Genomic DNA, 26,940 nt, shown 5'->3' with positions numbered 1-26,940 from the left:
AAGCAGTAAGCCGCAGTGTTTGCAGCAATAGCGTTTTTAGTCTCAAACTCCAGACGCACGTCTACGGGGCCAGTTTTTATTGAATCATTCTGCTTGGAGCAGTCAATAACATAGAGAGGTACGTTACTTTTAAACGTGTTGAAATCAACTGTAGGGGCACCTTGTATCTGGTAGTATGAGCTCTGGAATCTGGTAAACATGTCGTAGAAAATGCGTAGGTCACCATGGATGTTATCGTACGGGAAGTACTGTGAATTCAGAAACAGTTTGATATTGAGTAGATCGCAGTGATCAAAGCTGGAAGCGTCTTTTTTCAAATTGTTCTTCCTTCCAGTCTGGAAACCTAAAATCACGTAACGAGGTTTTTTCAATTTGGGTACTCGTTTTTATTGTCCAACTATGACGTGTTGTCAACGGCAAACTGGGGTACTCGTGAATTTCCCATGATCGAAACGGAAGGTGAATCAGTGTATCTTTCTCGACCATACGCAACAGCTTTAACCTGTGGCTGTCTGATATTGTAATGTAAGGAACCCTCCAGTACAAGTCAGTTATATCAAGATCAACAGTAGCAGCGTCAGCTGAAGTTACAGCATTGTTATCAGAGGCGGCTCTCAGAAGAACCAACTCTTGTTTACTGTTAACCACTACCTTTTTGTAATCTTCGAAAAATCCCATCAATGTCCTAACGGGAACGGCGTAATTGAACTCTTTAACAGCGTCTGCGGATTTATTCGCCCCGAGCCACCCTCCGTTAGCCAGACTCATTTTTTTCATTTTCCTTAAAAGATACCAGTCCTTTGATCGTCGTAGTTATGCCGACACTGCGTGTTTTTATCGATTACTTGACCGTTCAACTCGTAACGAATCTCATCAAATAAATGTGCCATCGAGTTGTTCACTAGATTTACATTGCAAGCACTGCCGTCAGCTTTTTTTAGCCTGCAGCGTCCCTTTAACATGTATGAAGCTTTCGAACGGTGCTGTGATTATGTCTTGCTGACTAATCGGTATTCTGATTTCATCGTTATTCTTAAATGTAGACGAGGCGTACGGTTTATGGGTATGAAATTCCCACCCCGTTACGACTTCATCGTACATTGCTCCGGACTCTATCGATAGAAGCGCCATACTTAAAGCCTAGAGACTTTAGAAACTTTATGTTCTTTGATGTTAACGCTGCCACCTTTCGGTGATTACTGACCAGTGTGTGGCTCGGCAACTCTCTAAATACTAGACCCATTATTGTTTTCTTATATGCAAGCGTAGTGAGACTATCTCGTTACGGAAATTAATCAATCTGCCGTCCTGGTCCTTGAGTGTTACGGAAATGTTGTTCACTCTACGAACGTTCACCGGTAAATAGATTACATTGGCGGGTTTCTCAACTATTTTATAGCCTGGGGCCACTTCAGGGTAGAACTCATGCAGCACGTGTCCCTCTACATACAACCGTTTTTGAAAGGATCCTCGTGCGATATTGCATTCAACGCGTATAGTATTTACATTCATTATGTTTATGGGGACATCGGATGTGTGTACCCTGCATGGCTCAAGTGGTTTTTTACTGAACCCTAGTAGGGGAGCGATTGTCTGTTCTCTGTCAAAGTGTATGATTTTTATTACAAGTGATTTCGGATTTTAGCGTATTATTGTTTCCTTTCAGACTAAATGTCACATCCGCGCCTAAATGGGATTTGATGTATTCTTCGATATTTTCAATTTTCGTACGACCCCTCTGCTATCTTGATTTGTTTATTGTCACCGTAATAAAACATATCGTTTATTCCCGTTTCAATATTTGGAATCGTATAGTATGTGGAGAGGTCAACTAGACCGATTTCGTAATCACCATCGCTCACGTCCATTGGAGGAAATACCTCGCATGATACCTGTGGAGCAGGACCGCTAAGTGAAAACATTACTGCTGAGAAACTTTAAACACAAGTGTCCGCAGACTACTGAGCCCTCACTCTGTCTTCTCTCGTAATTATACCGTACGTTAACGTCTGGTCCTAGGTATGATATAAGCTCTATTGGTGGTCTTAGGTTACCAAAACTGTCAAAGTAGTATACCCTGTTACCTAACTTCCTGTAACACACCCAATGTGTACCTTCACCGGCCGAGTTATCCAGATTAATTATGGCCGATTCATACGATCGTGGGCGTTTGGGTAGAGCGTCTCTCATAGTAAAAACTCCACGGAAATTCGGAATATTAAGTAGTTTCGCGTAGTGTACTAGCTCGTAATTTGATAACGGTTTTTACTGGTATCGACGTTTTTTTTTATTGCAACACCTCCTCTTCTTTCTTACCCCACCGCCTCTCTTTGGATACGGCTTGAGGTACATACCCTGACCTTTACGTTTGGGCTTCCCTCGCTTGCTCTTCCGCCTCTTCCCTCCACCGAGGGCTGTTTTGGTCTTCATGGCTCCTGTTACAGCTAAGGCTGCGGCTCTTTCCCCAATACTTGCGTCTACCGATTTGACTCTTTCCCAGGCTCTTTTGGCTAATTCTTTGTCGGCTTCTCTTCGGTGTTCGGAATCCCTGTATTTTGAGTACGCTATATCGTGATTTTTACAATATTCGTCCAAGGGATTTATACCCTTATCACCCCTTGCCAATCTCACCCCTAATTTCGTACCTGGACCACAGTATCGGTACCCACCAGGTAAATGGAGTTCGACAGGTAGAGCGTCAATTGCACGGTTCAAAAGATTTCCAGCGACCGATCCGGCGTTTTTGCAAAGCGCTCGAAACCAGACCTCTTCCTCGCTTGACGGTTCGTTTCAATCTGTTTGGCTTTACTTTGTGCTTTCCCATTTTATTCCCTTATATACCGTAATACGTTATAGAGTTGCCTGAGCAGGGTCTCCCTAACACATGTGATCTGCAGTACGTCAAAGATATCCGCCTCGGATCTTGTAACCACTCCTGTAAACTCGTCGTACTCCAGAACGTGACTGTCTGTTATAAAGTACAGACGGCCATTTATATATCTGAAACCTCCTCTAATTCCATCAGGGACTCCTGGCAACACGCTACTGGTCATACCCAACATAGTGCCTCTGAGAGTGCATTCGTTTAAGTTCTACAACAAATTTGTCATCGGTAAAAATAAAGGTCCTACCTGTATTACTGTTCAAACGCTGCGTTCACTTTATTTATTCTGGAGTGTAAGATTGTATCAATTCTTTTCTGTCTTAAAAGTACGAGTGACGGATACTCAATAATGTACAATGTCTTGTCCACAATCAAAGCCACCTCTCCGTTCGGTCTTTGGTACACAGCCGAAATGTTTGTAAAGTCTGACGGTAAAAACGGCAACCAATCGGTGATTATTAGAGGATTGGTAAACTCCTCACGTGTTCTAAGCGCGTGATTCAGACTCAGAGCCCATACATACTTGCCGTAAAATGCGTACAATCTATTTTTTACAATCAAAAATGCATTGATTCTATGTCTCAATGTACAAATGTCCAACTCTGTAGGTATTGTAGGGGACGTAGAGGTTGACGTGGGTGTGGTGGTACTGGTAGTAGTGGTAGTCGTGCTCGAGGTTGTTGTAGATGTTGTAGTAGTAGTGGTGGACGTGTATGGAGGAACAGGTGGTCCGTAAATATACTGTATTGCCATTTGATCATCTCTGTCTAAATCAAATTGGTAAAGATTTGAAATACCATGTGGTACAAAATAAAAAGGATACATTATAGACGACGAAAGTGATGAATGTTGCAAACCTAGAGCGTGTCCAATTTCGTGTACTAGAACCAAAAAGAATGAACTTTTTCCAGGTGCAGGTAGATTCATTGTATAATCCCAATCTTCTTCACCGTCCATATGAACATCTGTCTGGTTCATCCCCAATATAGGGAGAAAGGCGTGACCCATTAAGCCACCCCTACCATCAAACTCTCTACTGCAATTTTTCCGTAGATAATACGAAAGATGTTTCCTGGGAGCGATACTTAAAATGATTGTGGGGTTTATAGGGTTCCGCCGGAAGGTCAGGTTGGAATGTCTTGAGAATAGGGCGAACGCAGTCCGACATAGTTGGTCATACTGATAATTACTACCGTACATAAACCAGGTAATATCGTTTTTTCCGCCATCCGTAGTTTGGGTTTGCAGTGAAAGACGCTATTAATTCGTCCGAATTGCCGCATCTGGGCTGGTTCATTAAGTTAGTCGTCTCCTCATTTACATATCCGGTCACATTCAAGCCGAACGTCTCCTGAAACCTAATGACCGCCTGTGTAATGTCTGTGGATAGCTCTGAGGTATTAGTATCGAGATAGCCGTATCTCTCCAAGTACAACAAAGTTTTATTAGCAGCTATCAGAGGAGCTACACATAGAATAAATACCAAGAACCTCATCTCGCCAGGTTCCAAAGTAAACTGGCGGTAAAAATGTCAGCTGCTCACATATAAATAAAACCATCACGGTTTCGATCTCACCCTGCTCACTGGGTCTTTAAAGTATGGGTCGACAATGTTGAACCTAATCCACTCGTCTTTATCGGTTAGGTGTATAGCGTCTAGCGTCGGAGCCAGTAGTTTGTACATACCGTAAAAGACTTCGCTCACCACTCTCACCAGATAATTAACAGACACAGCGTCACTCATGTCGACAGGGTCGCCCACAAGTTTCAATCTTTTATTCCTACAATTCCACGTGTCACCGTCGAGTATCGGAGTGTTCACTTTAAGGTATCCTCTATTAACAGCATCTCCGTCATACAGCGGAGAAGCTACTTGACTTAATCGTTTACGTCCAAATAACCATTTATCCTTATCCGTATCCGGTGTTCTTTCCTTCACATAATTTACAGTGCAAGCGTCGGTACCTTCTTTAGGTTCGGCAACATTAGAAACTCTGTAATTATTAAAGATAACTGTTCCGTCCGCAATACTTTTAGTAGCAGGCAATAGATTTTGACACTGAGAGAGTGTAACGGCATCGTTTGGTCCTTGACCATCGGCTACATTCACTAGTCTCCTCTTTTTAGCGTCGATCGTGTCCTTGTCTATCGCCAGCGTTTTTTCATTCAGTTTCCTGTTCAAAGTCTGTAGGTTTACACCGTCGCCAGCGAGAAGAGGATCAGCCATCTGTCCGAGTCTTTTGTTATCACATTCCCAGACTTTACCATCACTACTTCTTTTTAGAGTGTTCGTTTTAAGATATTTTAGCGTCACTGCATCTGTATCCTCCGCGGGATCACCTATCATGCGCAACCTGTAGTTGTCAAACCTGTAATATTTGCTGTTCGTGTCCTTATAGGGTACCTCCCTAGCAAGACGACGAAGAGTCAGAGCATCGGTCCAGAGTAGAGCATCACCTATGTTGCTAATTCGGTTACCTTTAGCGTCCATCACATTTTTCTTGGATACAAGCGAAACGTCAGACACAGTCTTGAGGACTGCGCTATCCACATTATTTTTCAAGGTCTGCAAGTTTATAGCGTCTAGACTGTGCTGGGCGTCGGCCACGTTACATAACCGCTTGCCCTTGATATCGTAGTTGCCGTCGACTGTGAGACTGAATCCTTGTCCAGGCGGACCTCTCTTACTTCCTTCACGGACCGTATGACCAAACTTGTCAACACTCATTGTGCAAGTGATGAAGACTCCTCCTGTACATTGCTCTTTATAAATATCTTATCCCAGTCAATATATGTGTTTTCATCAACATCTAAGACGCCGTGGAAGCGAGCTGGAGGTACGGTAGTGTGTATCTTATTGATCCAGTGAAATAGTTGAACTGCTAGACGTCTTATAACTTCTTCATTTGTATTTTGTAAGCTGTTTATTTGATTCTGCTGAATAAGCGCTTGATTCTGAAGGATTGCAATTTGAGAGTACAGTCTTCTTACATCTTTCTTTAGCTTTTTGTTTACAGTATTCGTAACTCTCTGAATGTCTTGCTTCTTCAGAGATTGTGGCCTCTGACCAAACTTATTGACGGTCATCTCATCAATGATCTGAATCTCGCGTTACCATCACCTGATATAGTCTTTGATTCTTTGAGTTCTTCGATAATGTTTATTATTTCGTTCCTATGTCCCGTGTTACCGATCTCTGCTGAGGACACGAGGAGTCTGAGTCTGTCACACAGTTCGTTTGGGTCATCATAGTAGATAGGGTCTGGTGCTCCTACATCCTTATATCCGCTACCGGTCTTTGGGAAGAGTTGAGAAATAATGACTTTGTATTTCGTTGAAGCGTTACGGTTCACGTGATTTTTATAATTGTAACTTCTCTTGTGAGCAGACGACAGTGTCAATATATCCTTGTAAGCTCTCATATCGTTTACGTTGTAACGTTTGTCATCAGGCAGACGATTAAAAAGCAATTCATAAAGTCCCTGTGTAGGTCTGTAGGACCGTTCACCTACGAGTATGCTACCGTCATCTCCAAATGATAACTTCTTATCTCCTACCATTAGCGTATTGTTGTCGTAGCGTGGTCCGTACGTATGGTCGATCTTACTATGTTTACCTGACATATCCTTCATCATACTTGTCATGTACCTTATGGTTAGTGGATGGGAGAACGTGTTCTGTATCCATGCAGATGCTGAGAGTTGTCCTTCTTTCGTGCTGAGTATATCACTGACGTCTGGTGACGACGGTCCTGCTTCAAGCACATCATCGTCCTGCAGGAACGCAGGTGTTTTGGGGGTTGACATAACGTCCGGAGTGAACTGTACGGCTGCCTCATCTTCATTTTCCTCTTCTTCTTCTTGCTTTGGTTCGGTTTTCGGTTCAGTTTTTACAGATCCTGTTGTTTTTCGTAACTCTGACAGGATAGGTTTGTACTGTTTTTCTAGAAATACGTCTGTGGCCAGAGTTCCTTCTCTGAACTGTTTATACTTTTGCTTTATAGCTTTCCTCAAACGAGTTATACTGAGAGTAAGGTCCTTCTCCTTTGAAGCCATTGTTTAAAACTGACAATGTGACTCGGTTTTAGTACTTTAATACTAACTACTTTATGGCAGTTCAACCTGTCTAAAGAAGAGGGCTCGTTTTTTATGCTTTCTTAGAAAGCGTACGACCTGCTTTAGTGACACCACGGTACCTAGCCCTCTTAGGTAAACTGTTCTCGGTATCTGTACAGGTCTATCAGGGTCCCTGAACACAAAGGTCCTTTTCCATCCGTCTCTCCACTGGGGTATCTCAGCTACAGTATACTTGTCACTCTCCACGTGCTTTTCCATATATTGTTTCAGATGCTCTATAGGTCTGTTCACCCTACTGTGTATGTGAATCATGTAAGAGTTGAGTAACCAGAATTCACTTGGATTAGCTCCTGTAAAACTCCTCCAAGCCTCAAACTGTTTGGTATTTGTAATTGAGTAAGTCCCGTCACGCAGTGTTATTCCGAACTTATCGCAGTACATTGGTACGGTCGGTAAAGCCAATTTGAGAAATTCTGTCGTAAACAGACTTTGACAAAGATTGTTTACACCAGCAAAATCTTTCTTCCTTTGACCTCGCGGTAAACCGTCTGGGACGGGGCCGTAACCTACGTTGTAGCTAATGTCAATGTAGCACTTTGAAGCTAGAGCACGATTGTAGATCTTGACAGGGTTCCTGATTGGTATTGTTCTCTCTGTAATGAGAATACAGTGAGCTGCATGCGGTATGTTACACCCGTACTGGAGCATCCTTATACAGGTCTGCGCAAAGTTTTACACTACCATGAGCGTTTCTCAACGGTACGATTTGACCGAATTGATCGGGAAACGGTCTGAATCTGGATAACATGTTCTGTGGATTTCTTACCGTACTATTTAGCATGTCCTCGTGGTACACCACGAGTTCGAGCGGTACCCCTTTGTTTTGACTTCTTTTCACAAACTCTATCCATATATCGCGATTGTAGAACCGTTCGCTTGCTGAAATCATTAACAAGATTACGGGTGGTAGACTAGCACTGTACATCCCTACACGCTTATGTCTCCAGCACCTCCTATTGAAGAGAAAACCATGTGGTCCGCGTCTGCTACAGTAATTACCGCAAAACTTTTTCTTATCGGCATAGTACCAGGTGCACAGGTTTGAATGGACTTTGTTGGATCTCTGGATTGAGAAACCTCTGAGGTCATTGTAGTGGTATATCCTTACCATCATAAATCTTGAATGAAACTATCGATTCCGATACGATACCTGCCTTTATCAATGTCACAGTCCTTGCATATGACCAGGAAGCCGTGTCTGTCTTTCCACGCCAGAGCACACATTTGTTTAAACTTTTCAAAGTCTATATCGGTATTGACGTGGTCACTGTATGCATGGTGAAGGTTTGTTTCGTCTTGTTTGAATAGTACGATAAAGTTGGCATTGTCTCTAACGAGCTGTTTGGGTATATGGCTGTAGGTCTGACCTAGGTAGAATGTGTCAATATTCTTGTGTCTACCCATGGTGAAGTAGTTTCGTATATTGTTATGTTTTTCACAGGCTATGTCGTCGAATATCATTACTGAATTCTGTTTAGCCTCACTCGGGTGTATGACAGATGCATTGTCATCATACGCGTGGTATCCGATCTCTTTCGGCATAATCTTGGATAGTAGCTGGTACTTTGGTTGGTAGAGTGATTTTGAAAACACGTAAACATTTTCAAATCTCAAACCGTTAGGATCTACCAATAGGTTAAACAGTACGTTCGTTTTACCGCAATTGGACGGTCCAACAATTAATCCGCGAATCGTGTCAGGTAGCAGAGGACCGTTTTTATTTGTACGATTCATACCACCACCTACAAACTCGTCAAAGTTTCTCACTGGTAATTTCACAGATTGACTAATCAGTCTCATTGTCGAAGATAAACTAAGTTGCACATTATTATGACAAAGTATATAAAGTAACAGAGCTGAACTGGTAGCCCTCCTGAACGTGGGAGCGCACAGCTGCATCCGCTCCCACGCAGCGGCTGGTGCAGCTGCATCCGGTCCCACGACTGCAGTTGCAGTCACACACTCAGTGTGTGGTGATGTCATGCTTGCTCACCCATGTGTCACTGTTTTTATCGAACCCTTGCCATCTAACAAGTACTTTGTCTCCTTTCCGCCTCAACACTTTCTCAACTAGATATACATTACCAGTTGTGGACCTGAGCATTTCTTGTTCATAAAACCCACCTTTCAATACTTCACCTTTGGAGTCTTGTAAAATGTACGTTACGGGTTTTGTAGGTTTTATTGCATATACTGTAAATACTTCATTTGTCCAGTTAGGCAGATAACCTTTTTTAAAAACTCCTTTGTATTTGCTAATCCTTACCTTATCGTTTAGCTTGAATTTAGTGATTTTAATTTTTTGTTTTCTTTTTGTGGTTTTGTTTAAACGGACAAGGATTTGTTTTACGTGTTTTCTGTTTAACGTCTTTTGGTTTCATACCGATTGTTCTGTGGACATTATTATTGTACTCCTTGACTATATCAGATAGAATACTGAACCATTCGTAACTTCCACGTGTCGTGAATTTTCTATACATTTTCTCTTTTAATGTTCTGTTTAGACGCTCTACAATAGAGCTTTTCAGATGTGAGTAGGTCGAGTAAAGGTTTATTTTATATTTGTCCATTAGCTTTTTGACGTGAGTGTTGTACCACTCCTTACCCTGATCAGTCTGAAGGTTTTTCATCTTGTGTTTAGACAGTATAGGTTCTAGTGCATGCGCGACTTCTGCACCGGTCTTGTTTTTTTAGAGGAATGGCAAACGCAAGTTTACTAAAGCAGTTTATCATTGTCAATATATACTTGTAACCTTTGTTCACCCTTGAATACGGGATCATCTCTACTAGGTCAGCCTGGTATAGATCATTGAGTCCCTTCAGCGTAACCCTGCGTCTGGGATAGTTTTTCCTAGCCGGTTTGTGCAGTTCTTTCGCTATAAGCGTCCATTTTGTAAATGAAGAAAAAAATCTGTATACCGGTATTTATATTAGTCTAAGTGGTGTGGTTTGGAACACCCACATCGAACACTAGCATGCTCGATGCCCAGGTTAAACAGTATTTGATTTTGAGGGCCAGTCCAGAAGTAACTGGTTGTCGCCCGGTGACCAAATACTGTTCCATCCCTTGTTGCTTAGACAATGGAATAATCGCACATGCAACGCCCGGTCCTATAGTAAAAGAGCCGATTGTTACACGATGTGCACTCCCATAAACTACGCATTGTGTAAAATGTATCTTCCGTGAAGTAATACGCGGTCGACGATTCTTTTTGCCAAACAGCTGAACGGTCTCGAGCACACATATGACAAAGTCTGCGTAGTCCGCGTCCGTCGTAAACTTCTTTGTATCTGACTACCAATTCAAAGCAGTTTTCAAGATGTTTAGATTTAATTTCCCGACGGATGGATTCGGGGATCTGGTTATATCGTAAGAAGTCAATACGGTGTTGGGCAATTTGCCGCAGACAAAGATCATAGAGGCTCTTTGGGTTCCACGCCATGATTGAGAATGAAGTGCTCTCCCACCACCACCACCACTGCCTCCACGGTTACTCTCCCACCACCGACTCCCCCACTGAGACCTCACACTTTGCACAAATATAGGTGTTTACAGCAATATTTACAATTTTACAGTAATATCAACACTATATACATTTGTAATTTGTCATGGCTGATCCGGTCCATCGCTATCTCCCACACATTCACACTCGATCCCAAGGAATTATGGGGTTTAGTCCACCTGAAGGATCACATTCACACCCCCAAGGCCACGAACCTCTCGGCACATTCACGGCAAGAGTACATCTATGGGTTTTAGCCCGCCTCGTTGCCACACACATTCACACATGATCCCAAGGAATTATGGAGTTTAGGCCACCTGAAGGATCGCAACCACTCCGTCCGGGACCTCAGAGCCCATACACACACACACTCAGGCTTTTGGGTCTGCGAGGGCCGGTAGCAAGCACAGTGACAGGAAAGTCAGTGGACGCTGTGTGGTAGTGGGGGTACACGGTTGCGAGGAGAGCGTTCAGTCTCGGTCAGTGATGGAGGAGAAGCAGCATCTACTCGAGCAATCGCGGGAGAAGTTAAAGAGGATGAGGGGGAAAAAGTATTGACCTACGAAGGTTATTGTTTGTGGTGTCTGTGTTTAGAAGAGTGAAGGAGGCTATATTTACACCCACTGTGAGTATACTACAATATACTAATATTTAGAAACTTTACTATAGCCATACGGTAGTGTCTCATACTCTCCTTCCCGCTTACGCTTAGGACCGGTAATTTTAAATAGTTTAGTCTCTTCTACGGTAACTATGTTTTTGTCTTTTGTCCGTCTAATACGGTTTTCTGTTATTTCTAGAGTTGGATCCGTTTCACTAAGCACCATTTTCTTTTAATTTTTTTCAAAATTTAGACGTTTACTAGTTTTTAAATTTAGAGTGAGACCTTTAATTTTACAGACTTCAACTAACGAATTTTTATTTGTGGACCACACTAAGTAGGCATAGGTTTTAGGACCACCAGAAACGAATTCTACAATGTATGACCCGGGACCGTAGTCGACCAACTCATCGGTCATCTCCCCGAGGTAGTCACCGGTAGGAACTTTATACATGCCGTTTTTATGTATGTACAGTACACTGTCTGTGTCATAGTAAAGGACTTGAGATTGTAGCTGTTCCAAGTGTTCATACAGTTTTTAACCTCGCGTGAGATGTGGTAAAAGCGGCCAAGACGACGTTGACGGTTCTGAGGGACTCGCTAACCTCTTCTATGTTTTGCCAATTTACGAGGAGAACCTCTTCGTTAATTTCTTGAAACCGTATTTTACTTGTGTCCCGGGACTGGTTAGTAGTTTGAAAAATGTGTCGGGTGATCGTATTATCGATGTCTTTGTCTGGTTCTCTCTCTGTCCGAATTTTCCCCAAAACGAATTTAGCATTAATTTTGCTAGGGAGCGAAGGCCCGCGTTCTTTTCAATTTTTGTTTGGTCAAGTCTGATACCTTCATGTTCAAAATATTTTTTAATGTACGTTTCTTTGTCCTGATCAGTGAGACAACCAGGAAGGGTAGCCCGATGCCTCCTGCTTGATTTTTAAAAAATTTATTTACAAAGTCTGTGAAGAGTCCGCCATCCTCATAGGTCACTAAACCTCGTATTCCCATAATTCGTACATTTCTAAAATGGTTATAGCCTTTTTCTACAGCTTTTCTAATTTCCTGCATCGTCCATGTCCCTGTCAATGCTCTCTCTTCCGTGGTGTGGGCACAGTCACCCGAGTACATGTCCTCCCCACACGTCCTACATAAAACAAACATTAATTTATCGTTCATGCGTGTAGGGAGAACCGGGTGATACAACTTTAGCGGAGGCAGGACTTTACATTTAAGAAGACCTTCAGCCTGCATGCCTCGCCCCCTACATTCTCTGTCACCCACATAGATTTTAGGATGAGATTTTACGTACATTTTAAATTTATTAACAAAAGGATAGAGAGAGCATACGTCCACATACTGTATAGACTCCCCCTCTGCACACTTGTGGTATGTTCTTGCGTTGCCTGTTCTACCACCAAAGAAGGCGTCTCTTGGATTAAGTGGGAGCGTGTTTAGAATTGGTAATGAATTTAGGTATGCCAATCTAGGATCTTTTTTCATTTTCTTAAATTCACACTCCCACATCTCGATAACTTCATATCCGGAATTTTGGAGTTTAGCTATTTTGGATTTGGTCCTTTCGTACCTCAGATGCAAAGAGTCTGAGGGATCATCTGATAAGGGCACTTCCCTCTCATACTTGTAACATTTAGGGCACCCGTGGAAATAACAACCCTGAAATTCATACACGCGTTCACCGTCGAAAACCGTCTACTTTCATACCGGCAATTTTGACTTCTCTTTCCCGCCCTGCATGCTGAATTCGGACGCCGCGCTGATCCTCCTCCCAAGTCAGCCACTGCAAAGCGATGGGAGATTGCATGTCAACAAGTCTGTATCCATTGTTAGGGACCAGGCCAATAGTATTGGGTTTTAAGAACTTACGTCTAAACACCAAGTTACAGGCGCTGGCTATGGTCACGGCTTCCATGAACGGGTCTACGTTACATTCTTCGAGAAACATTGCTCTGAATGTTATACACGCCTGCGCCAATATGTCTACATCTGAAATACAATATTCAATAAGTTCTTTTTGGAAATCAAACACTACGTTTTTGTCGACCTGGTCATTATGCCAATTTTCAAAATCTGTATAACTTTTTTTCGAACATCGATTCAGGGCAGTAGTATTCCTTGGGTGGGATGGGGCCTACATAGTTTTGGTTTGCCAGAGTGTTAAACAAGTGAGGGAAGTAACCCTTCTTCTTCTCTGGGGGTAGATCAAAGGCTTTGTTGAGTGCTGAGAGGGCCATGGGGAAATAGTTCAGTGAGTCGATAAATCTCACGTTGTCCAATTCCATGAGAATGACTTTGGTGCCACGCATAATTAGCTCTGGACTGAATTTTGTCTGTTCCAGTACGTATTTTAAGATGAACTGAAAATCAAAGCCCTGACCGTTATGAGCCATTACACAAACGTTTTTGAAATTTTTTCTAACATCCATCACATAATCCATGAATTTTAACTACAGGATCTTGTCTGAAGACTCGAGTGCGGGTATTACAATGTTCACAATTTCCACCACCGATACATTTGAAACAGAATTGTTGCGAGACACATAGATTTACTTTATGAACTTTTTTATCATCAATGTACTCGTCCTGTCTTGTTTCCAGATCGAAAAATATGAATAGATAATCTTCTGTTTTGGGCTTGCCTGTGTCGACTCGCATGTAGCACTGGTGGTTTGGGGCCTTGAAATCATTACAGATTTTACAGAAAACTTCCCCGCACACGTGTTTCGATTTACGCTGTTTCAGAAATACGAGTCTTTGACATTGTTTGCATTTATTAAACAGATTTACACCGTTCACCCTGGTGAGCCGCGAAACATATTTGATTTTTTAGAGTTATGTTACAATTTGGACAAACTATTCCTCCATGCTCCTCTTTACAGGGCGGAGAAACTGTCTGACACGCAGGACAGATGTTTGAGCATCTGTGATAACCTTTGTGGTCGTAAGGGACATGGCACGCCTCACAATAGAGTTTACAAGCAAAGGCTGCAGTGAGGGATGTGATCACATTGTAGTGGCCGTTATGATACAGTAGGTTAATTTTATACAGAGCACTTTCATTATTACCGTTAAAATACACGTCCCTACCCTTACTGTTTATAGTTGTAAACTGTAATATTATATTTTTTTGAGGTGCTCTTGAAATTTTGAAAGTTCGTGGACCCCCGCTCCCTGTTCAGAAATTTGGACCCCGGCTTTGGTCATCAATTTTTGGGCTCTAAGAGTTTGTCGCTTACCCTTGTCCTGCCTTATTGCTTTGAACTGAGGATATTTTTTGGCGTAGGCTTTTGCTACCACTATAGCTCGGGGCAGACACAGATTGTCCACATTTTCTATCGATACAATACCTGTTCGTGCTTTACATTCTTCGTGAAAATTATTGTACAAGCCAGGTCTTCTGGAACCACCACTACCAACAGGGAGATTGACACGCGTACATTCGACTTTGAACGTATCGGTAGATTTTACAGAGTCCGCGTTACTTTGAATTATCCCCCCGAAAACTTCAAAAAGGACATCGTCTTTGACCTGATCAGCTGGTCGAAATGCCACGTAGCCCGGATCTTTACTTTTTAAATTTAGACTATGAAGTGTAAATCCGAGGTAGTCCGAATCAGTGCAATTTGCTTTCATTTCATTTACAATTTTAGAAAATCCCGTCCTTAGCCAATCGATTTCATTAATGTTTTCAGGGACGGGATTGAATTTAAAGGTGGTCTTAGTACCGTATACCCTATATTTTTTTATGTAAGTCTCGTTTTTTACCTAGCGTTTTTACAGGATCCAACTCCATATCCATATATACAGGTTCAGAATCTACTTCAATATTTTCGTAAGACATGTTTACAATATGGTATTATAGAAACGATATTACGTTAGAAAAAGCAACTAAAGGATTAAAAAGCTTAAACTGCTACTAGTAACGATAATTTCTATTTAGATTAAGAAAAATAATTACAAGAATAGTATTAACGGTAATTGAAATAAGTATTAGTAAAAGTAAAAATATTTTAACGTATTAGATTGAATTATTTTACTCGAGTAATATCAAAAGATCGTAATTGTTTAAATAATTGTGTAAAACTCAGAGCGACACACGTCCTATCTCCCTGACCTTCCGCACGGATCTGACGGGAGAGAGAGAGGAAGGAGTGCTGGCCTCTCAGGTTCCACCAATCAGAGCGCTTAGATACTATTTACATCCAATCAAGGACGCGCTTATTCCAGCCAGTGGGGAAGCGCGGAATTTTCTTGTTCAGAACTGGCTAACTCAGGTCTATTTATGTTACAGACTTCCTCTGATGACGTCACCACCACATATTGCTATCTGTGTGGCGGGAGTGAAGAGTGCCAATGTGAATAGTTGTTTAGAAATAGTATAATAAATTAGTTTTTACCCAAAAAATGTTTTATTTTAAACTCCTGGAACCCCTATGCTCAGCTCTAAATCATCACACAATAAGGTACGATTCGTCTTTATTTCTCTTGTTTAGTTTACTTTCCCGCCCTTTTTACATTTGAGGTTATGTTCCCCTGTTCCCGCCAACTGGGCGCAGCCATATTGAATACGCGGGAAACCAAGAAAGTGAGGTTAGGTTACCCTGTTCCCGCCAACTGGGCGCAGCCATATTGAATACGCGGGAAACCAAGAAAGTGAGGTTATGTTCTACTGTTCCCGCCAATTTCACAATTGAGGTTATGTTCTACTGTTCCCGCCAACTGGGCGCAGCCATATTGAATACGCGGGGAAACCAAGAAAGTGAGGTTAGGTTACCCTGTTTTCCCCGCCAACTGGGCGCAGCCATATTGAATACGCGGGAAACCAAGAAAGTGAGGTTAGGTTCCCCTGTTCCCGCCAACTGGGCGCAGCCATATTGAATACGCGGGAAACCAAGAAAGTGAGGTTAGGTTACCCTGTTCCCGCCAACTGGGCGCAGCCATATTGAATACGCGGGAAACCAAGAAAGTGAGGTTAGGTTCCCCTGTTCCCGCCAATTCATCATGGGCGCAGCCATATTGGAATTCCCTCCGTCCCTCGTTTCTCCCTCACCGGACCCAACAAATCACCGATTTTACCGAAAAACACCGATTTTCACACCCAAAATCACCGATTTTACAGAAAAACACAGGTTTTTGACACCCCAAATCACCCCAAAACACTAGGATAAGAGTGTGAGCAGGGAATTTCTCCCGCACATGAGGGAATTTCTCCCACACCACTATTTTTTGATCACGTGATACATGGGCGCCGCCATCTTGGATCACGTGACCCCCTCTCGACCAATCAGAGCGCGGGGCTAGATCCGGGCGAGGTCTACTAGTGTTAAAACGTTTGTTCCTGTATTATGGAAGATAGCTTAAATAACTGTTCACAACATAAAATACATTTTCAACCGCAAAATCTGTTTTAATAATGTTAAAATCCTTTTGACTTTACAGTTGTAAAAAATATTGCATAAGATGAAGTAATATTATTGTTGAAATGTGCACCAAGCGTAGCAATACATGGCAATATATGTGATAGGAATTAAAAGTAGCAAATTGTGTGATAGGAATTAATCGTAGCAATATGTGTGGTAGAAATTAATCGTAGCAATATGTGTGATAGGAATTAAACGTAGCAATATGTGTGGTAGTAATTAAACGTAGCAATATGTGTGATGTGTGATAGGAAGTAAATGTGGCAGGAGTATAGTGTTGCGATATATTTCTATTTCGTTTTCTCCGTGATTTTATTTAGCAATGTAACTAGTCTACTTTTTCAGCATATAAAAATGTTTATAGATAAATAGTACATTCATATAATGAATGTTAATTAGGCAAATGCCATATACAACAATCTGTATACATTTAGATGATAGGCAAACAACTTTGTTAATGTTACGTGAATAATTAAATTTTGTTTACTCACAAAATAATAAATCAGTTGGAAGATCTGGTCTGACAGTAGAGTTCTCAGAGAGAACTAAACTAATTATAAATTTATGAGGTGCTTTCATTAGAAAACACGATGTTTAATACAATCACAACTTGATTATCCAGACAACTGTTTCAGCATTCCGGACTCTTTCCAGCAAGAACAACAACAACAACAATAACAATTCCCCGACTACTTGGTTGATGATCATGCTATTCACTGTAAAACTTGATTCCTCGTCTTTTACAAAACTTGGATGAACATCTTTAGACCTACTATGAAGTCCCTGATTACTTTAAGAGATAATGGTTCTTGAATTTCCTATTAAATGGTATTTTGATCATGTCTGCTGACTAGAATTGATAGAAAAAACATTAAATACAACAGACTTTATTAAATCTATTTTTTAGGCTGAGAAAAGGTTAAAGGGTTAACTCTCCCTTATTGGTATGCAAATCACACAACCGAAAATAATAAAGTAAAGTAAAGAAAAGATCTCTTATTTTATCAGGCAAAGTTAGGGCTAAAAAGCCTTCTTTTAACACTTAACCGGGAACCAAAACGGTTTAAGGTGGCTTCCGAACCACCACCAACGGCGGGCTGCTTGCAAGGACAGGATCCCTCAATGGTCACCCATCCAAGCTACGCAACAACACTAACACTTGTTTCCAACTTTTTAAAATGTAGCTTCAACTACGCTACAAACTAGTCCATCCAAGTCCACTTAAACTTGTTCCAGCTAAAATAAATTAATCGACAAAAGTTCAAAAGGTGTAGGACAGTTTTCAACACACCAAATTTCAAAAATGTTGTATTCCATAACATTTGAAACCCAAAAAGGAAAGAATTTTTTAACGGTACGTTTCGAGATCTGGAAACTGATCTCTTCTTCAGGTATATAACTAACCTAACCCATAATTAAAATCTAGTTTAAAATATACAAATAATACCAGAGCGTTGTGACACGCATAAGTCAGTATGATTTCTTTATTTTAAACTTTTTTTACTTAACATTTTAAAACTTTCTCCGACATTGGTATTGCATCAAAACTACGTTAGCACTGTCATATATTTTCAGTTTAAAAAGTAATTTGTTTTAAAAATGTATAAAAAAATTAAAATATTTACAATCTTGGACACTACAATATTTACGTTCCAATCGTAGTGTAAGCAGAAAACATTGAAAGCTACCAACAAAATTTAATTGTTAAGACTGTTTTAAGAATGCTTCATTATACATTTTTAAATCACCCTTTTCACTTGTGTATTATTGTTTCACCTGAAAACAGGTAAACATATTTTTGCCTTTCACCGGATAAGCAACATAACAGGTAAACATATTTTTGCCTTTCACCGGATAAGCAACATAACAGGTAAACATATGTTTGCCTTTCACCGGATAAGCAACGTAACAGGTAAACATATTTTTGCCTTTCACCGGATAAGCAACGTAACATGTAAACATATTTATGCCTTTCAACGGATAAGCAACATAACAGGTAAACATATTTTTGCCTTTCACCGGATAAGCAACATAAAAGGTAAACATATTTTTGCCTTTCACCGGATAAGCAACATAACAGGTAAACATATTTTTGGCTGACAACGTTTCAAGGAAATGTAGTAATAAACTTACAAGGTTTTTTTATCTAGTGCTATATCCTTAAAACGTATTCTTATTTTTGTAAATAGGCACCTCTAGGTTTATTTACCGCGTATTTAGTAAGATTTCTTTATTTGTGTGTGTGTGTGTGTGTGTGTGTGTGTGTGTGTGTGTGTGTCCACCTGCATAAACGATACCTTTCGAAAGAGAATTTGGAGGGTTGAATTTGCTTTGAAATACGGTCTCCACTACCTCTGTTTCTACATTGAGAATGGTAAACATCGGTTAACTGGAAACCGCTCCCCGAGCCAGGAGGTTGTATGATGTGAGGAGAGCGCGAGCGCTAGGCCTCCCACACACACCCTAAGTCTGCCATACCTTTAACCTGGGCGTATGATAAGTACACACAGTTTGATGTATAGGTCTATTTAACTGTCGGCTCCTAACGCTATTTATAAGTAATAAAAACTATATTTTATACAAAAATGGTAAACCCTATAATGGGGGAAATAGTACTGCTTTCTTCAAAGGAATTTATGATAAATAAGAGAATAAGGGCTATAAGAGAATGGTGTTCCAATTTAAGACAACAGTATAGAAGAAGTTAAAAAATATTATTTTGAAAGTTATATTTACACTCTTTTACTCTACGTCTAGAATTTATTAATTTAAATCATAAATAACATAACTGAATTGGAACTGACTTGTGGAGTTTTCTTTATAATTTCATAAGTTATTTATTTATTTTGAGCTCATCACCATAACAAGTGAGAAATGGCTACACTTGCATTGGTAAACTGCTTTCGATTAAATTTATCCATAAAGCTCCTCAGATTGACTATAACTACACCTCGACACACATGAACGTAGCCAAAAAAACAATTTGGGGAGGGGGAGATCAAGACAACTAATATTTTCCCATAGTGGACCGAAAGTAAGGCACCATTTTTGGCCCGTTTGTATGTTAAGAACAATCTTTCAGCATGTCATTAAAAATAATAATAGTTTACTAAAAATGTTACTTAAACTATTAAAAGTTTGAGAGGGTCCGGGCCACTTAAGCCCCCTCCCTGGATACGTCCTTGGCAACACATTTCGTTTGGTTGTTTAGTTTTGGCTGTTAAAGATTTTATAAACTGATTCAGCTTCTGAAATGACTTTGAGGCATGCCTTAATGCCCCAATCGAAATGTTCATTCACTAGTAAGAGAGAAAATAGTGATTGCGAACCGGCTAAGATTTTATAGAAGGACAACGGCAAAGTAACAATATATATATATATATATATATATATATATATATATATATATATATATATATATATATGTGTGTGTGTGTGTCAAAATATGACAAATTTAGAAGATGACATAACAAAGTGTAAAGAGTGATCATCAGTATACTAGTCCGCATGTCTGGTAAATAGTGCAAAAGTTCACCATATACGTCCTAAGGCAACACAAATGTCAACAAATCGAACAATATTATGTGCATTTCCTTCACGGATCCACATTGTATCCAAGTAAAGGCATGTTGTTGTATGATTCGTACAAGAGTTCAAAGAAGGCAGATTTGATTCTATTGGAATAATCTGAAGAAACTATTATCACGGTTCTAAATGGCATACAATGTTAGCTGCGTCAGCCTCACACCTGGAGATGTGAAATATTTGACATTACTTTATATTGCTTTACAATATTGTAGTCAGATCTGATAATTTCTATTAGTATCAATCTCGGCTTGAAAATATGATATTTATATTATATTAAAATATGGTATCAGCAAATCTTTACTATATCAGGCCACGACTATAAATCGGCTTGAGTTTGACCGAAGAATGTACGTAAAACATTATCAATTTAACACGTAAAATAGAAGGATCGCCGCGTTTAGGAAAGCAAGGAATTGAGCCGATCTAAAGATTTTCGTCAATCGCGATCACAGGAGAAAGAAAATTGAACAAGAAAGTTGCAAAGAGGATAAATCGTTGACAAGAGTTCCCCTTGGGTTTTCGAAAACATATTAAATTGTTGCAAAAATAATTATTGCATATTCAATACTACCTTTAATTCGCCAATCTCCAGAAGGCTAATTTACAATATCCTGAGGTGAAAAATAGTTTCTCCTCAGAAAGAAACGAGTTTCAATTACGTTTGTTTTAGTGGTTTCAGAATGTTAGGGTAGAACGTTAAAATGCCAAACGCTTGTTGCTTTGTACTATCTACTTAATCGTCAGATACTATACAGTATAGGCTAATAATTATGAGTATTTCTGTATCAGCCAACCAGATAAAGGACAAAAAACACAAAAACATTGTTTTCAGGAATTTCATCTTTGACTGATGCTGGTGTAACTTGTAATAAGTTTCTGACTGGTTGGTTAACTTGTATAATTTAACTCTTTGAGTACCAAGCGCTTACTGACGGGTGGCGCCCCGCATTGAGGTCAAAACCTGCATTAACGACGGTCTTGTCCCTCAGTGCAAAAGCACTCTTTGGATTTGTGAGGTGATAATGTATAAATCATTACTATAATTCACAGTTGTTTTCAAAAAAAAAAAAAACATAGTGCGATGATTTTTTTGTAGGGGGGAAAGTAGCCTATATTTATAATACTTATTTGAACTGTACAATTTGTTAATATTTTTAAAATAAAAAGTAAACAAATAAATTGTTATTTTTTAAAATTTGTATTTTTGATAATTATTTATTTGTATGCACCATTTTTATTGTTTCCTATATAAACAGGAAGCTATATATACCAAGTTTCAAAAAATAAAGTATTTTCATAATTGAGTTCCGAATTTCTTTTTAGAGCTAAATGTTAAGTGCCAATGACTTAATCAGCAACAAATCAAAACAATATAGAGAATATATTTTTTAATTGAATTATCATGTATAAAATGAGACTAAGTGCAATACAATAAAATGTCAATGTTTAGTAACAGAATATTAAATATTCGCAAGCCGATCAAGTCAGCCCTCGGCACTTGTGGACCTAAGAGTAAAAAGCGCGATTTCTTATAAAAAAAAACATGATTTTAAACCCTTTCACTACCTCGCCACTTTGGTTCTCACCAAAACGAGTGGAACTAACGACCGGCTTCTTTCTCAATTTATCTGATATTATCGATTAGAAATAGATTTGGGTCCTTATATTCTTGCCTCGAAGACTATATATTTATATATTATAAGTTGTTAAACTTATATATGACATAAAAACGACCAATAGCATCTTGCCCCAGCGATGACTTGGTAGTCGGTTGGAGCTGACGTTTCGAACTAAATCAACAGTCGTCCGGAGTTTCCAGTTGTCTTTATCAACTTATTGTTGTTCTCCAGCTGTGTTCCAGTGGCAGAACAAACACGTCGAATGTGTGACTCAATGACTTTCTAATTATTGATCGATACTACAAACAACGTCTCGCCTTTCTGTTACAGGGCTGATTAAACCGGCAAAAGATAGTTGCTAGGTTCGTTTGGAAACATGTGTAAGAAATGTATGGTATTAAATCAGTTTCAAATCATACTATTTTTACTGCAAGAAATGATATTCCGAAAAATGTCGAATATACGAATACTTGGAATACTTGAAGTAAGTATCGTACTTTGCCGTGTACGATGAAGTATTTTGTTCACCTCTGCATTACTAAAACTAAAAATATTCATATTATATCTAGACGTTTTTATGGCTTTATGGATTTTTTAAATAGGCCGTTCTAGATTTTAAGCATTACGTTATAGAGACTTTGATTTATATTATAACAATACGAAGTGAGAAAAACTCTCGTGCAGAAAGTTGTGTTTCTTAAAGCATGGTTTTGCGGACAAAAGAATTGATTAAAGCTAAGTATTAATTTACTTCAACATACATTTTAAATATGGAAATTCGGAAAAAAATTTATATAATATGTTCGCTTTTAAACTTGAACTTGTTCTGTTAAAATGTGCCATCAACTTCATACATGTCATAAAAACTCAAAGCCACCAGTTATTCGGTAAAGACGAACACACGCTCACACACAAGCAAGGATTGGGGGTTGCGGGAACCAAACCACTGTCCACATGAGACGTTCAGTTTATTTTATTACAAAATAGATGATCTTAACACTAGTGAACAAAATAAATGCGTGATTATCACAAAATACAGAGGTATCATGAAAATCCAGAGAGGAATAATACTGTTCGTTAACACAGTGAGCACCAAAGGAGAACTGACTAAAAGTGGGGTTACGTTATGACTACGGGTGCAAGTGCAATGTTAGACAAGAATGGGAATGGGGATTGGATAATTACTGAATTCCGATGACACCGCAAGCGACACGAGTGCCGGCGTGGCCCGTGGTCAGACTGTCGCTGAAGCCTCCGCGTCCCAGATCATCAGCATCAGAGTGCACGACGACAGCGCGCCCTATGATGCTGTATTTGCCCGCGAGCGAGATCACAGAGTCGGTGATCATGATGTCCGCAACACCGTTATCCTCTGCGAAGATGTTGCCCAGATCTCCTGCATGCCTCACTTCGTCGTTGGGTCCTCCGTGGTTTTTCTGGAACAATCAAATTTTTAGTGCAGGAAATTTTACTGACAAAATTGTTGGTTAAGATATCGTACTAAAATCTGCCATTCGCATTAAATTGGAAACAGCTGGAAAAGTCTATCAAGATCATGATCGAATTTATGATGTCCATGATCAAAGCTACGATACCCATGATCAAACTCAACTGTCCATTAGCAAAGTTTCTATGATATTTATTATACGTGTAGTGTAGTTATGATAGCCATGATAAAAGTTACGATATACACGATATTAGCTACGTTATTCACGATATACATGATAATACCTACGTTATCCACGATAATAGTTACGATATACACGATAATGGCTAAGTTATTCATTTGCGAAATACACGTAATAACTGTGTTATTCATGATCATAGTTACGATATACATTTAATAGCTACGTTATCCCCGATCGTAGTTACGATATACATGATAATAGCTATGTTATCCACGATCATAGTTACGGTTTACATTATAATAGCTACGTTATCCACGACTATAGTTACGATATGCATGATAATAGCTACGTTATCCACGATATACATGATAATACCTACGTTGTCCACGATCATAGTTACGATATACATCGTACTAGCTACGTTATCCAAGATCATAGTTACGATATACATGATAATAGCTACGTTATTTATGATCATAGTTACTGTATACTCGTACATGCTAATAGATACATTATACATGATCATAGTGACTATAAACATGATAATAGCTACGTTATTTATTATCGTAGTTACGATATACATGACAATAGCTGCGTTATTCACGAAAAAAAGTTGCAACCTATACTACATAATGTCTTTTAGACGTTGGATTGGTGAGAAAGTTATTATTCATAGTGCATATATGGCCGGAATGGTAAACTTGTATTAAACGTCTATATTTTACTCACAAGAGACCCCACTGAAGGAACGTTAACCTATGAGCTATTAATTTTGATTTGTGATAAGGACCAATTGCTTACAATGACTTCAACCGCTTCAACTACCAAGCTGCTTTAGAGGACAAGTTCGTTTAGAGCGGTCACCATACACCACACAAGCCTCGATCGTCGTTGCTCGACTTTTTATCTTACTATAAAGACACCCCGTTTCACAATATCGATATGAAAGTCCTCATAGATTACTGCTATCACAGTGCACGATGTGTACATATTGAGACATTCCTGTTTTTTCCTTTCATTCAGGGAGGTCCTTTATAAGTTACTTGCAATAAAGTCGAAAAGTTTCAAGTGGAAATGGAACAAACTAATTTTTAAAATTGTACTAACTTTCACTGAAATAAATCCTATGATCTCTCGGGGGATAATACTCTTCTTTATCTTAAATTAAAAATAAAATTACTACAAGTTGCAAACTAATGTTATATAGACTTTTCAGTGAACTTTGCGTATTGTTGCATGAAACAATTCAATGCGATAAAACTGTCCTCTAAAAGAATCAGAGGAATTAAAATAATTAAGTAAGGTGATCTCTATTTTGGGCGTCAGCAGCTCAGGGGATTCTCTCACTATTCCGTGACGATAAGACGGAGGGTAGGGTGGGGAAGATTATGATTTTAATCAACAAGTAGACAACCCTTCCCCTCCCACTGAGGGGAAGGGGGAAGAGGGCCACTTACCCCTCCCCTCCAACCCACCCCTAACTGCCACACAGTCAAGTGTTATGACACGAAACCTTAGTCTTCCCCAACCTTACTCTCTCTCTGTACGGTTTCTATAGTAAGAACCTGTCATCTGTGACTGATTATTTGCCTCACCAGTCGTCATTTAATTGGTTTAAATAATTCAGCTCGTTGGTTCAGCTTTAAGCTCAAAATGTTCCAACATATGCTGAATTATTTCTTTCAAGTTTGTTAACGACGATGAATTATCTGAAAGAACTCTGATATTTAGCATTGCTGTGTTAACAAAAAAAAATAGATCACAATGTTTTCGAGGATTGTTATGCATAATGCGGGTTAAATAAATCTGGCTTGTTTGTTTCAACTCGGACAGCTGTCAGGCGTCTCCTTCTGAACTGAAGTAACGATAAACAGTACGATCTTCATGATCTTGCCTTCCTTATGAAAAAACGAGGAAGAGGTACTTCAGCAGAAGTTGGAAGAGACCTTTCAGAGCTATCTGCAAGAATGCTCATAATGAGGATCTTGAACTAGTTAGTATCTTGTTCTTCAAGTTCAACCATTGTTATTGTAATTTATACAGCCTCTACACTGTCCATTTAAGCTCTCTTTTATTGCTAATTTACTTGTAAAATGCGTCAAGGAATCTTTAAATAGAGTTTCTTAAATAGGAATTTAAGAGTCCAAATTTTTTTCACAGTGATGAACGTGATAGCCAAATCACACAGGTATCACGACATTCGTTCTTCTTAGAATTTAAGTTTCTTCCCTGAGACATTTTGGAACATTGCGAATTAATGTTCTGAGTAAACCACTTTCTCACAATACGCCATATTTCACTATTAGATATTATTGATAGTGCCTGGCTTATTTTATTTTATGCAGTATAAACGTTGTCTTTCGAGTTCGAGTCAAAGTTAGATTTCACATATTATTTATAACGCCTGGTTACCATCTGCATCAAACGTTTCTTTCGAGGCTAAACACAATTTTAATCCGTTTTCGTAAAATTTATAGCACATTGTAATTTACAATGTGGGATATTTTAGGAGCCCAGAGCCAATTGCAAGATTTCTAATAATAGAGAAACCTTCCTTATCAAAGAAACAAATCGTCAGATGCACTAGTTCAGGTGTAGGTCAAAATGGGAAGGTATCAAAAGGGGTTTTAAAAAGGAGTATTTTTTTTCAAGATCACATTTTCTAAGCTTGGCACACTAAAATAAATAATAAATTAATGATAACTGATTGAATAAACATCAGATAATTGAACCTACATACCCTCCTGGACTAGAAACTCTTTCTCACCTTGTCGGGGTTGAAGTGGCCCTCGGTGGACTTGCAGCCTGTGCTGAGGTCGCCCTTCTCGTGGATGTGGAAGCCATGCTTTCCCTTGCTCAGACCACTGACTGTACCTCTGACCGTGACCGGACCTCCGTCCTCGGCCTGGCTGAACGTCACATTGCCTGACACCCCTGGGTCTCCTTTCAAGATCACGATGGCTCTCCTTTCCTGTATCAAAAATACATTTAAGTACGTCATGTAAATAAGTGTGGATACAGAACGAGCCATGTACCTAAAAGCGCGGTCAGTCAGAGGATGAACCGACCTTCCCCCTCCAATCCACATGAAGCACGCGGTACAGTCGAACCAAAAGTAGTACTGATATAGCCGGGGCAGAATGTGTGGTCAGTGGCGCAAAAATTTGAGCGGACTGTACTAGGTCAAGCCAAGAGAGGGGTATTTTTGGGTGATGGGGGCCGTATTATACTCTCTTCTCCGCGCTTCATGCTACATGGTTCGAGCTGTATTCTTTAAACTATCTTGAGAAACATAAAACTATATTATTATTCAATAAATCCCAATACAACATATTGTATTACCTGTTCCTTAGGTAATTTCCTTTTGATTCATACACAGAATTATTTCTCCATCTTAGGATCATAATGGAAAAACAACACTTGTTAAGAAAATTGATTGGAAATGGAACGTTTCACGCTTTAATATTTTATTATTCAGAAATCACTGACTTGTCCGTATAGTAAAAACCTACGAGACAAACTGAGCTAAAGAACTGGTGTAGTTAA

The 26,940-nt window shown here is 39.6% G+C and overlaps 1 protein-coding gene across 3 annotated transcripts in view; it reads right to left on the bottom strand.

The window, feature by feature from the left end:
- The window catches only part of LOC124374313 (superoxide dismutase [Cu-Zn]-like), a 35,125-nt gene extending 8,685 nt beyond the window's left edge, over positions 1-26,440 (bottom strand). For all 3 annotated transcript variants that reach the window (XM_046832546.1, XM_046832548.1, XM_046832547.1), the window contains exons 1-2: positions 26,162-26,440; positions 22,952-23,202 (exon numbers count right to left, since the gene is read on the bottom strand). In XM_046832546.1, the coding sequence (XP_046688502.1) occupies positions 22,952-23,202; positions 26,162-26,425 (515 nt within the window). In that variant the 5' untranslated portion in view covers positions 26,426-26,440. The remainder of the gene's footprint in view (positions 1-22,951; positions 23,203-26,161) is intronic.
- Between the last annotated feature and the right edge of the window lie 500 nt (positions 26,441-26,940).

Source organism: Homalodisca vitripennis, unplaced genomic scaffold (assembly GCF_021130785.1).
Source record: "Homalodisca vitripennis isolate AUS2020 unplaced genomic scaffold, UT_GWSS_2.1 ScUCBcl_7867;HRSCAF=15724, whole genome shotgun sequence".
NCBI lineage: Eukaryota > Metazoa > Arthropoda > Insecta > Hemiptera > Cicadellidae > Homalodisca > Homalodisca vitripennis.
Note: the sequence above shows the minus strand (reverse complement) of the source record. Positions and strands in the feature narration are given on the sequence as shown.